General features: G+C 36.5%; 1 protein-coding gene across 17 annotated transcripts in view; it reads left to right on the top strand.

Annotated features, from left to right (window-relative positions):
* The window catches only part of PLAG1 (PLAG1 zinc finger), a 35098-nt gene extending 24799 nt beyond the window's left edge, over window positions 1–10299 (top strand). For 16 of the 17 annotated variants that reach the window (XM_082233876.1, XM_082233872.1, XM_082233877.1 and 13 more), the window contains 2 exons: window positions 1722–3311; window positions 3842–10299. In XM_082233876.1, coding sequence (XP_082090002.1) covers window positions 3070–3311; window positions 3842–5105 — 1506 coding nt within the window. In that variant the 5' untranslated portion in view covers window positions 1722–3069 and the 3' untranslated portion in view covers window positions 5106–10299. The remainder of the gene's footprint in view (window positions 1–1721; window positions 3312–3841) is intronic. The other variant, XM_082233878.1, reaches the window with a different exon arrangement.
* The last annotated feature ends 3043 nt before the right edge of the window (window positions 10300–13342 follow it).

Raw genomic sequence — 13342 nt, 5'->3', positions numbered from 1 at the left:
TGAAGATGCCATAAGGCTACGGAATTATGATGAAGCAGGAATCACCATGAGATGTTATGCTTTCTTTCTGAATTCATTAAGTATTTCCATAAACACTTCTTGTAGTTTATTATTTTTTTGTGCTCACTTAGGTTTTGCAGTTCATTCGCTTAATGCTTTTATAGGGACCCACAACTGAATTTTGGGAATGCATGTTCTGCTTCCCAGTTCCTACTTAATCATATTTCCTTAATTAAACATTATTGGTACCAATAAGGAAAGGTTAGAAAGATGGCAGGCAAATAATTAAATGTGCTTTATTTTTCATTTGTAGTTTGACTTGCACTTGTTTGCTTTTGTTGCTAATTGAGGGACACAACAATTGGTCACTGGAACAGCTTCAGTTCCTTTTCACTTAGGACGTCCTCAGAGTATCAGTATCTGGCACAACAAATAGGGGTATGTTATTCAGTTTGTTGTGGAAGATGCATTAAAATGTACCATTTTATCAAAAAATGTAGTCCCTCACCCCACCCCCAGATAGTGTGTCAGTTGTGAGTTTCATAGTTGCCCTTTCCTCTCTGCTGTTAAAAAGCTCTTAGAACTATTTTGGGCTTTCCCAGTGGCCTAATCATGAGTACATGAGAGATCAGCAGTTCCCCGAGAACTTGAACCCTGAGGTTTGAACCTTCTCAGATGGGTCTGGCTCCCTCTATCAGTTTTGGGCTAACTATTGGTATTGCAACTGCACCAACATATTCAATAGTCACTTTATTAAAAAATCAACTGTGGTTTATGCTAAGTGTGGTTAATGAAATTGCTGATGCAGGCATAATATCAATCTTAGCAAGCCCTAAATATCAGAGGCTAGGGATGCTCACTCGGGAGGACAGGAGCACACAAATTTGCATTCTGGTCCTGACTATACAGCCATGATGAGGCTGCTGTACAACAGGGGCGTTCAGATGAACACCACCGCTTCGATGACTTCCAGAAAGGCTTTTCATGAAGGGCAGGTGGCTGCAAGGGAGTTGGAAGGGACAGGAAACTTGCTGTCTGCGAACTTCCTTATGTTAAAGTGTAGTGGTAGCCAAGCCTAAAAATCTAGAATTTAATGTCTGTAGAGGGTTGCTCCCCAAATAACCAGCTGAATCTGCTACTACCAGGTTTTAGCATGTGGATAAAACATCCTGGAGATAATTATTACCACTTTTCCCAAAGGGAGGTATTTTTTTTCTTATATCATTTATCTAGTTCATTTAGAAAGACATTGGCACAAATTATGAATAGCAAAATCATTTTCTTTTTACAGTGTGAAGTGCAGAAATCAATAAAACAAGAAAAAACATGCTAGGCTAATCTATACATTTTGCCATTCCCAGTCCCCCAAGAAGTAGGTTTATTTTTTTTATCCACTGATAGATGTTTTTAAAACAATATCAGGTTTTTCAAAAGTTTATATACAGATTAAATATTTGGGTGGTAACTAGGTGTTCATTAGAATACATGGTTTGTTTGAAAGCACCAAAGATTTTACGGACAATCGTTCAGTTAGGAGGAACTGGCCTAATTTGCATATCACTGTAACCCAAGCTGTGGCTTATTGCAACTGCATGAACATGTTGGCTCCAGAAAAAGAGCCTGGCTCCTCCCCCAACCTTTTAGCACAGTGTGGTGCAACAGCTAAGTCAAGGTTCAGCTTGGTGTGTCTTCTGAACCTGGGATTTGTCCTTTGGTTACAGATCGTGGTTGAGGAGACATCATGATCTTGGGTTGGGATGCCACTCCATACTGCTAAAAGGCTTGAGGAGGAGCAAAGCAGGTGTGAGCTTCTCTCCAGGAGCCGTCACATTCACTTGGTTTCAGTAAGCCATAGTTTGCTTTACCATGACATGCAAACTACACCACTGAGTGAATCTTATTACGGTACCTTCTATGCTTATGCTTGTCTTTCCTTATAAACCTTTAGTATCTGTCAGTTGCATATCTAGCCTCCAATCTGTTTCCTTAATAGCTTCTTGGGCCTTGCTATCTATGATCTCAGCTTAGTTTTAATATTTGAAAAACAGTACTGTTAGGAATAGAGGATTGCAGAGTGCTCATGGTTACTAAAAGCAAGGATTAGATAACTCTTGTAGATGTTGACATACTTGTGCCCATATAATTCCTGAGCACTAAATCACCACAGCTTGGCTGTCAGTCAGATCCTTATGTGGCTAATATTAGGGTCTTCTACACATGAAGAACAATTGCATGGTACAGACCATTCAGGACTATAGCACTCTGAAATGCAATTTGAGGATTTGCATGATTGAATACTCTTATTATCATCATCATTGTATTTTGAAGTCTCTGTGCATAAATAACTATAAGGTCAGAAGACGCTGAGTTAGATTAGACATTATAGTTATCTGTTCACTGGGACTTTTCCTTGGCATTTTGTATTCCACAGGCAATAAAAAAAATTGTATAAGGCTATTCATACTTGCATTTCCCCCAAAGTTCTGTAGTAGTATAGTCATGGGAGTGCTGTATCATGCACCATTATTTTTAGTCCAGTTTACAGTGCTGCTGCTTCAGACTAGATTCCTTTTGAATTGTGCTTCTTTTTCTTCAGTAGATGGCACTCACTTAGCAATATCACTTTGATTTGATAAAAGATACGAAACTGTTTTCTACTGAAATATAGGAACAGTTACTTTTATTTAAGGCTTAGATAAATTCTTGCAGTACTACTACATTGCCTCAAGAACCTCAAAAGAATGGCAAGATGTAGTTTCAGCACATATGTGGTTCTGTCCATCCTGAGCAGTGAATTATGAGCTGTGATAAATAGCTTAAATGAGCCTACATATATTACATTAGACCAGCTGAACCTAATTTTATATAAGCTTTATTCAAAAACATCACATAGCAAGTAAACTTCAAAATTAAGTGTAGTTACAAATAGTTGTTTCTTATTTTTTTTTCCAGTCCCCTTTTGCTTTCTTTAACGACCACATGAAACTTGAGAAGCCATCTAAAGCTAAATCATTTAGTGGAGTTGGGCAATTCCCAAGTGTCCAACAAGAAGGCCTGGTTTAGGCTGCGATGGCCACTGTCATTCCTGGTGATTTGTCAGAAGTAAGAGATACCCAGAAAGTCCCTTCAGGGAAACGTAAGCGTGGTGAATCCAAACCAAGAAAAAACTTTCCTTGCCAACTGTGTGACAAGGCCTTTAACAGTGTTGAGAAATTAAAGGTTCACTCATACTCTCACACAGGAGAGAGGCCCTACAAGTGCACACAACAAGACTGCACCAAGGCCTTTGTTTCTAAGTACAAATTACTAAGGTATTAAACTCTATTTATTTTTCAGATTATATTATCATTTGTTGGCCATTTTAAGCTTTGTAAACGTATATATCTGTGTACACTTCAGCTGATTTGCAGGGAGGAAATGTTAGTTAATTTAGACATCAGATTGTAGAAGTATAAACTATAGTGCATAGTTTTACAAGCTAATATCTTTCAGTCTTTGTGTGTGTTTTCAAAGAGGAGTTTAAAGCTTTTTTCAGTTGTATAAACATGTTGCAAAGAAGTGTATGAATTGAGCATTTTTGCTATGGGCATAATTGAAATATTCATATATAATGAAATATATTATTAAAATAACTTAAACATCAAACTAAAATGTCAATTGAAATGAAATTGCTTGTAATGTGTGATTTGGTATATTTAAGTATGGCATTTAATGTCTATAGTGACATGTCTTTTGCAAAATATTTGTTTGAAAAAAATAGTTTAGTATTTAGCTGCCATTAAATGAACACGTGTACTTTTTGATCAAAATAATTACTTACAGAATATATCTGTGTTTCAAGGCATATGGCTACTCATTCTCCTGAGAAAACCCACAAGTGTAATTATTGTGAGAAAATGTTTCATCGAAAAGATCACCTAAAGAATCACCTACATACACATAATCCCAATAAAGAGGCCTTTAAGTGTGAAGAATGTGGAAAGAACTACAACACGAAGCTTGGGTTTAAGCGTCACCTGGCTTTGCATGCTGCAACAAGTGGTGACCTCACCTGTAAAGTATGTTTGCAGACATTTGAAAGCACAGGGGTGTTGCTGGAGCACCTAAAAACTCATGCAGGCAAATCATCAGGTGGAGTGAAGGAGAAAAAGCACCAGTGTGAACATTGTGATCGTCGGTTTTACACCCGAAAGGATGTCCGGAGACACATGGTAGTGCACACTGGAAGAAAGGACTTCCTCTGTCAGTATTGCGCACAGAGATTTGGCCGGAAGGATCACCTAACACGGCATATGAAGAAAAGTCACAACCAAGAACTTCTGAAGGTCAAAACGGAGCCAATGGATCTACTAGACCCATTTCCTTGCAATGTTTCTGTGCCTATAAAGGACGAGTTACTTCCAGTGATGTCTTTATCTTCCAGTGAACTGACATCAAAGCCATTTACAAACACTTTGCAATTAAATCTCTACAATACTCAGATTCAGTCCATGCAGAGCTCAACATCTGCACACCAAATGGTTGCCACATCATTACCTTTAGGAATGCCTTGTCCAATAGATATGGAATCTGTCCATCCTTCTCACCAGCTCTCTCTAAAATATCCACTCAGTTCTACCTCATATACAGTTTCTATGACTGATAAAGAGCAGCCATTGAAAGGGGAAATTGAAAGTTACTTAATGGAACTGCAAAGTGGTATGCCTTCTTCATCCCAAGATTCTCAAGCATCTTCATCTAAATTAGGGTTGGATCCTCAAGTAGGACCACTAGATGATGGATCTGGGGATGTTTCCCTTTCGAAAAGTTCAGTTTCTATTAGTGAACCTCTAAGCACCCCATCACTGGACTTCTCTCAGTTATTCAATTTTATACCTGTAAATGGACCTCCTTTTAATCCTTCTGTTTCTGTAGGAAATCTTGGAATGAGTTACACGCAAGAGGAAGCACATTCATCTATGACGCAGCTTCCTCCACAGGCACAAGATCCACATGACCCTGGTAATGGTATAGGTCTTGGGTCTTTGCATTCATTATCAGCAGCTTTCACAAGCAGTTTAAACACAACCACAACCTTACCACGTTTTCATCAAGCTTTCCAATAGGGTGAAAAATTGCCTTGTGACAGGTTTATTTGTAGAAATGCCTTAGATTACTATTATTAATGTAGTGCCTACTATGTCATTTGTAAATCTACTTTTGTACAGTACCAATCTCATTAAGCCAGTATGAAATTCAAATTAACTTTTAAAATATTTTGAATGTGTTCATTCACAGTTGTTTACTCTGTGTGTTTTTTTTAAGTCTCTGTATTCTCACTGCCAATAGACCCACACTTAAAAAAGGAAAAGGAAACCATTCCCACTAAACGTTATGTATCCCTTGTTTAAAATTTCATTAAGATCTGATAATTCACTTTGTCAGTGGAATTGTGGCTATTTTGATACTTTCAAGACTAGGAACAAAACATGTTAATACAGATGTCTGTGAAAAATTCAGAATATTTTTGCCTTGTTCATGAACTAAAAATCATGATTTATAAATAAGGAAATGTGTTACTCTTGTATGAGAAAGTTTTTATGTGTAGTCTTCTTCAAAGGTCTGAAGGACCTACCACTTACGCTTAAATAACTTCACAAGAATAGAGAGGAAGAAACCTCTCACTTAAGTGCAATTACAAAGTATTATAATTTGGTAAGAAAGGTATGCCTGATTGGGAAGTTTTAAAAGAGACAAAATGTAAGAGCTGACCTTCAAATAAAAATATTGGGTGGTATTCAACTAAGTTTTTACTCAGAGTAGACTCTTTGAAATTACAGAACATGATTAAGTTAGGTCTATTAATTTCAATAGGACTATTCTGAGTCAAACATGGTTGAATACTGCTCGCTGGGTATCCAATGAGTATCCTACGTATCTAATGCTTTCTGCTCACTCACTGATGAAAGAAATCCATCAGCAGAATGGAGGAGGGAGGCATCTGTGGCAGTTTCCCTTCTCCCCTGAACTCCCCTGCACCCCCCACCATCTGTGCCAGACCCTCCGGACCAGATTTACAGCAACCATAGTGGGGCAGCGAAGCTGCACTGGAACGAGGAATTGCTAACAAGTGCCTTCTTCCAGTTCTGCTGACTAATTCCTTCAGTAAGTAAGCAGAAAGCATCAAATAAAATCCATGTTAACGTTACCTTTTCCATAATCATTTTTAGCAGTCTCATCAGAAAGATGGGGTGAAGCCGAGACAGAAAGTTTTTTATATGATGTCAATTTGATGTTTAGTTTGCAGTCAAAAAATGAATGTAAACTGGCAAATACATTTTTCCATATTATCATTGGAGCGGATCTCTTGAGTTATATTTCATGGTGTGTAATGTCACCCTAAGTAACAACGCAGATGGTAATCACACTTACCACGCCTGGGTATTTGGCTAGTGATTTTTCTCACTGCCAATAATTAATAACAGGACTCTTAGGAGTGAAGTAAAAGCATATTGCTTATGCCACTTTTACCTAATATAAAAGGGTGTTTGGGGAAACTAACAACAAAATGGCTACTCATGCTGTATGTCAAAGTGCTGTTGCTTTTCAAAATGCCCTCTTATATTTCCTATCCCAATAACCAAAAGAGGGAAAAACTGTGATATATAAATGCAAAATGTAGTTTTGCTGTAACTTGGTAAAATTCTATTCCTTGGCATAATTATCTCCAATCATTTGTGTAAATGAATACAAGGTTTTAAGTGGTTGACCTTAATATACTTCACAGAAACAAAAGTTGCTCCCATTAAGGAGCTTTGGCTCCCAATATTTGTATCATTAGTTCCTACTTTTTTATCGTAGGAACAATATGCAGGTGTGATTTTACTATTTTATACTGATGTATTTAAATTTTATTACTGAATGGTAACTTTTTATAAATGTTTATGTTCCAAAGGCATTAAAAAGGGGTGTATTAATAAGGAAAATACAGTTTCAAAATTCTGCAAGCTGCTCCAATATGCTGGGAGAAGACTTTCTCAAAGTAGACTTTAGCTCTGCTGCATGATTGCTTCCTTTAGTTTCTATGAAACAGGTTGCTTAAATACAGCTTCAGTGGAATGACTTGTTCAATATTGCTTTCCAGCCTTTTAGCACCATCATTTTAAGGGAGGGGAGAGGAACACATCAGAAGAAAATTGGAAATATTACAAACTTACTTTATGTCCAAATGACAAAGCAAATAGAAAATTGTTTAACTGTGATTATGATTAGTAGTAGTATAGTAGTAGAAAAGATGGAAATACTATCTCTTGAAAGGAGTCATGTCCTATGAGAAAAGTATACCTCCTTCCATGCTGTTTTGGTAGATGTTGAAGGAATTCAACACCATTCAGAATCGGTACCTGAGGGACTGGCCTTCTCTGTCCCATTTTTTTCACACACTCAGTAGTTTTATGTGTTACTGGGGAAACACCAGCAGGTGACTATTTGAAAAAGCTGTTCACCCATTTCAGAAGTGAGTTGAACTAGTTTTAACCTTTCATTTTCTAATAGAGGCTTACCACTACATTGCTTATGGTGTTTGACAGGGATGGTATGTACAAAGCATGTCACGACAATATTATCTGTTTTCAGTGTTAGTTGCTGGTTAACTTGTTTTTTAAAAAAAATAAAATAAAAAACTAGTTTTTCCAGTACTCCTTAATACATATGAAGGCTCCATGTTGTTACGGCAGTTCCCTCAGGTTGTAAGATGGTTTTAATTAGAGACACAGGTGCACTTCAAATTATAGTAGTAGGGACCTCTGACAAGATATTGAACCTCATTCAGTTAGTACTTCAGCAGATGGCTACACCTTGTGTTTCTGTCACTGAAGTAAGGTGTGGGAGTATATGGAAGCAGAATGACAGCGTAGGCAATATTTACACATTAGTGCTTTATGACTATCATTTAGGCAAAGTCATTATTGGCAACTTAAAACTGTCAATGTTAAAGCCTATTTTGTAGTTACCAGGTTAATTCTTAAGAGTGGAGTGTGGTGTGTGCTGGCTGATCATGCACCACGCTTTGTGCAACTTCTAAACTTCTGCTATGGATTTAAAAAAATATTATATATATAATTTGCTTGTGTTTATTAGTAGTGAATTGTGGAATAGAGTGATTTATTCATTTGGCAGTAGAGGTTTTCAAAAACCATATACTGACTAAAAACATGAGCCAGACCTGATTGCTTTATTAAGCTAATAATGAATGTTAAGAGTACATATTTTCAGGATTTTTGCCTAGTGAGCTCTATGTATTGTAGGCTGTTTTTGTTGTTGTTTTTTAACTAAAGCTCGATCAACTTCTGTGTTACACATAATACAAGATATAGCACTTTCAAAAAGAAAACCTAAATCTTATAAAAGAGAATTTCTTACAGGTTATGCTTTCTATTATTAAAAAAAACTTTTATTATAATTTTTCAAGTGCCATTAGATGACATACGTGGGCCTTTTGGTATAATGCTTTGGGTACAGAATGGTAAACATTGTAACTTTTAACAGGTACATCTTAAAAGTGTTTTTGTATCAATTTGCTATATTGCACAAAACCAGTGTGTCTTTTTAAAGGGTTTTACAGTGGATTCCTAGGTTTACATGTTTCTACTGCAGTCTTCTACTGCCATTTCATACCAGTCCAAAAATTGAATAGTCAACAATAGTTAAGTGTATACTCTGAAATCTTAGAGGTTGCAGTCATGTGCCCACTAATGCTAAGTAAGTCCCATACATTTCAGTGGGAATTACATGTGTGAAATTAGGCACAGGAGCACAGCCTTATAGCTCAATCCTATGTGTATTTTACTTGGAAGACCCACTGAATTCAATGGAATTTACTTCCAAGTAAGTGTGTGTAGGATTGTAACCTTCAGAACATTTAAGATGCAGTATTGGAAAGATATGTCCTACCATAGCTATGCTGCTGCTGGAATTCAACATAGGGTTGATCCTGTGCCTTTTAGTATAAAGAGAAGACTTAAGCTCTTAATTATTTGTCTCATACACTGGTTTAGCAGCTTAAAATAACGTGCCTCTTAGTAATAAAGTCTATACATTGTTTGCTATGAAGTATGCCATGTAGGTTCAGCTGCCTATCTGCATTCTGTCATATTACAATGAAAACAGCCACTTATTTGATAATATAGAGGAAAACAATTTAAAGTGATGTCACAGTAATAAAAAAGAGTGTTTATAGTCCCCTAACTCTTAAAGGGGTGGTCATGTGCTGGAAGGCCATGGTTTTTTTTGTAAGTATTTAACCCTAAAATTGACACAGAACTATTGCTAACTGCATGCAAACACTTTTCAGTATAAGCTTCAGTGGTACAGTTGAACCAGAATGAATGTTTATTTTCTCAGAAACACTCATGCAAATATATTATAGTGGATCATGCTGCTAATATAACTTGGGATACAACTCCTCTCATGGTGCTACAGACCTCCCTGTCTCATTCAGACTGATGTATTTTTATCCATAGAGAAAGGCCTATACTAGATTTATAGATGTATGATATATTTTTATACTGTGACTTAATTTGTCATTAATGAATTTTGTACACCACCATGTATTCATATGCACTTGCAAAAGGAGAAACTTGGACATGTAAATTTGTACCCAAATGAACCTATTCTCAAAACTAGAAGATGATAGATGAAATGAGGGGCTTTTGATATGGTGTGAAGTGAAGAACATACTTGTTTTTAAGAGCCCTTTGAATATTAACAAACTGGGGGGAAATATAAAAAGAATGACACCTGAACCTGACTTGGATTGCTGAAACTTATATTTTTAGATAGTGAGAAATGTTTGGACTTGTGTGATAAAATGTTTAATGATACAGATTTTGAGTCAAAATAGAAAAATGCATTCCAGACTGAATTTGTGTATTTCATTTAAAATTACTATCCTGTGATATGGGAAATTGAGTTGCTTATCATGTATATGTACTTTAAAATGTATTCACAAACTACTGTTGTATTTGTATAAAATATAGACAAAAGATTGCATATATATTTTTGTGTATAAGCTCTGTAAAATAGCTATCACATTATGAAGCTGCAGCAGAAATTCATTTTAGACATTCATATCCAAAGAAACAGACTATTTATTGTCCACATACCCTGATAAAAATATAACTTGCTGCTATTAAACAATAGTGCTGCAGCTTCTTGTGGCCTACAGTGTTATGTTTGCTGTACAAAAATATGTGAACTCCACAAAATATCAATAAAACAGAATGGTTTTAGTTATGTACAAAATATGCCTGGAATTAAGTATGATGGTGTGTGTGTGTGATTATGCAAAAGGCTGTGAACTTAACATATTCCAACAACCTTTCTTATTTGCAGATAGTAAATTGACAGCTAATGGAAGATTATGGGTACCCTCAGTTCAAAATTTGGTTATATTACAAGTCTCAAAAATGTCTCTGACAAAGTAGTGATATCACTCTAAATTTAGGCAGTATCAAGATTTTGTGTCTGGAGCTGACAGGTTTATCTGAACCATTTTCACCATTTTCAAATTCATCATATCATTGGTTAAAATTACTGTTGCTTTAAGTAATTCTTTATAATATGAGTAACTAAACTGTGGCCCTCTCAGATGCTGTTATACTACAACTTCCATAATCCCTGGCCATTGGCCTTGATGACTGAGGTTGATGAGAATTGAGTCCAAAAAATCTGGAGGGTTGCAAATTAATCACCCATACTTTACAGGATTTGAATTATGCTACAAAACATTACCCTTTTAAATATAGATTATGAATCATTTTATAGCAATGGAACCATGCTGTGCATAGTAATCTTCAAAGCCATAACAGTAGTGTAGCTATAGGTTTCCTTGGGTGACAAAGTCACAGCTACCTTCCTGAGTGCATTGCCAGAAATGCTTCCTAAACACAGGTTTTCTGTATAGTGCTTACAGATACCTACTCTTGCAGTTAGTAAGCATGGGACAACAGTTAACATTTAGGCCTGTCTACCTTATTTTTTGCTAATAGCAACATCCGTCTGGTGTGCTGAATGAGGAAACCCAGCAAAGTTCATTACAAAGTTCCTTGTAATGCTTGGTACCATTTCTCAACTTTCTTTCCTTATCACTGGAATATATATGCCACTGCCTCCTAGCAGAAACAACAGTAGCCACCATTTGCAGTACTGCATTTCTCCAACTAACCATCACAGATACTGTTCATGTTGGCTTGCAGCATTTTAATTCCCTATAGAAAGCATGGACTTTTTGAATTGAAATCATATTGACTTTCTCTTTGCAAAGATTATGGTAGAACACCCACTCCGTACATAATGTAGTACTAAGTCAGGTCTGCGGAGGCTTGCTGTGTAACTTACTTTCTACACTCATATAGCCATGCATTATACAGGAAGAGAAGTAGTGGTAGACTACTTCAGCAACTGATCATCTCATTTTAAGAAACAGTTCCCCAGGACACAGCCTGAAAACCATTTGCTCAAATCTGTTAATGTCTGCAAAAGCTGCATGCTGAAGATACAGGGAAGATGGGAGCTTAGTAGTACAACAAATACTCCGTATGCAGAAGGTCCCATATTCAGTTCCTAGCATCTTTGGATGGAGTGAAAGAGAGCTGCTGCCAGTGAGTATAGAAAATATTGAGCCAGATGGACCAATGGTCTGACATAGTATATAGCAATTTATGTTGACAAATGGATATAACAATCCTTAAAAGATCAGTTTCGCAGGTGAGACTGGAAAGGTGAGTGCAGCTGTCCACCTGTTAATTACATGACACCAGATGATTGGCAGGTGGGCACCACTGCCCACCAATCAAAATCCCTTGCAAGGGGTTTCGAAGTGCTAGTGGTCAGATGTTTGGGAACTTGCAGCAGTTTCAAAGCCCTTTTGCTGTTTGCAAATGACTTGAATACATGTTTTAATAGACAGAGTAAACTATATTGTATTTCACCATAGCAAATGTTTAATATAGTACTTATAAACTTTGTTCTCTTTTGTTTTTGTTTTGGTGGTTCTCACATCACCTGTTGTACAGAGCAGTCCATTTAAAATATTTCTGAATAAAACCTCAGAACTATCCAATGCTTGGATGTAACCATATTGAGATGGGGTGGGGTTGTATTCTATCATTCCTAGAATACAAATTTATACATGATTTTTTCATGTCTGATGAAAAGAGTACTAAAATACTGGGGAATCGTATAGTTCTTTTAAATGGTTGATTTCATCAATCGGTTTCATCAAAAATTCAAGCCAGACAAAATACAAGGTTGCCCCCTTGTGTAGATACATTGTATCAGTCTTTTTTGTTAACATTACTAAGCACGCAATAAGTCTTACAGTGACTTGCTCAATACCATTTTTTAACTAACAATGCTTTCAGCATGCTACATATTATCTGTATGGGCCACATTTTTTTCAGTAATTTAAGCTTATTTATAATAAGTCCAAATTAGTTAATACCACTTTTTGTATAAAGTGTTACTTCCTAAAAAATTTATCTGTTCCTATAACTAAAGTCCCAATTCTTTATTAGCCATCTTTGACATCTGAACTCGTAGCTACTTTCTAACACATTTTCTGCCACTAATAAGTGAAATTAAATGTAACTATATAATTTCTCCTAGCTAACTTTTGACTATGACAGCAAGATCTCAGAAGACTCAGGAAGCAAATATCCAGTCTCATTATATACATTTATGTATTATGAACCACATTTTAATACTACCCATTAAATAAGTTCTCTGGTGCACAGAAAAAGCATATATAAGTATAAAAGCACCAGAAACAAAGAGCACATGCTTGTTTTAACTGGAAAGCCTGGAAAATAAAACCTGGCACTGAAAGGGTCTGGTGAGTCTTTCTGGGGAGAACATTCCACAACTGAGGTATCCTTTCAAAAGTATCTGCTGCTTACTAGCAACTCATTTTGCCTTATATGGGGGGGGGAGTACACAGAGGAGGGCCTCAGCCTCAGAAAATAATCTCAGGGTCAGGGCAGATACATATGTGAGGAGATTGGCTTTTCGGAACCTGACCACAAGCCGTTTAAAGGTTAACACCAGCACTGTGTGTATATTTATGTTTCTCCTTTTATCCATAAAAAGTACCCCTGGCTATAATATATATTTACAAATACATCAAAAATAGCATTTTTTTTAAAGCTATCAATATACATTGGAAGAATTTTTTTCAGCCTGCCTAAAAAACCACAAGAGACCAACCAAACCTCTTCAGAAAGGGAGTTCTGCAAACTCCATGACTTAACGATAAAGACCCTCTGCTGCAACCCACCTAGCCAAACGTCTGAAAGTTACAGGATGT

The sequence above is a fragment of the Podarcis vaucheri genome, assembly GCF_965113315.1.
Source record: "Podarcis vaucheri genome assembly, chromosome: 8".
Taxonomy (NCBI): Eukaryota; Metazoa; Chordata; class Lepidosauria; order Squamata; family Lacertidae; genus Podarcis; species Podarcis vaucheri.
Note: the sequence above shows the minus strand (reverse complement) of the source record. Positions and strands in the feature narration are given on the sequence as shown.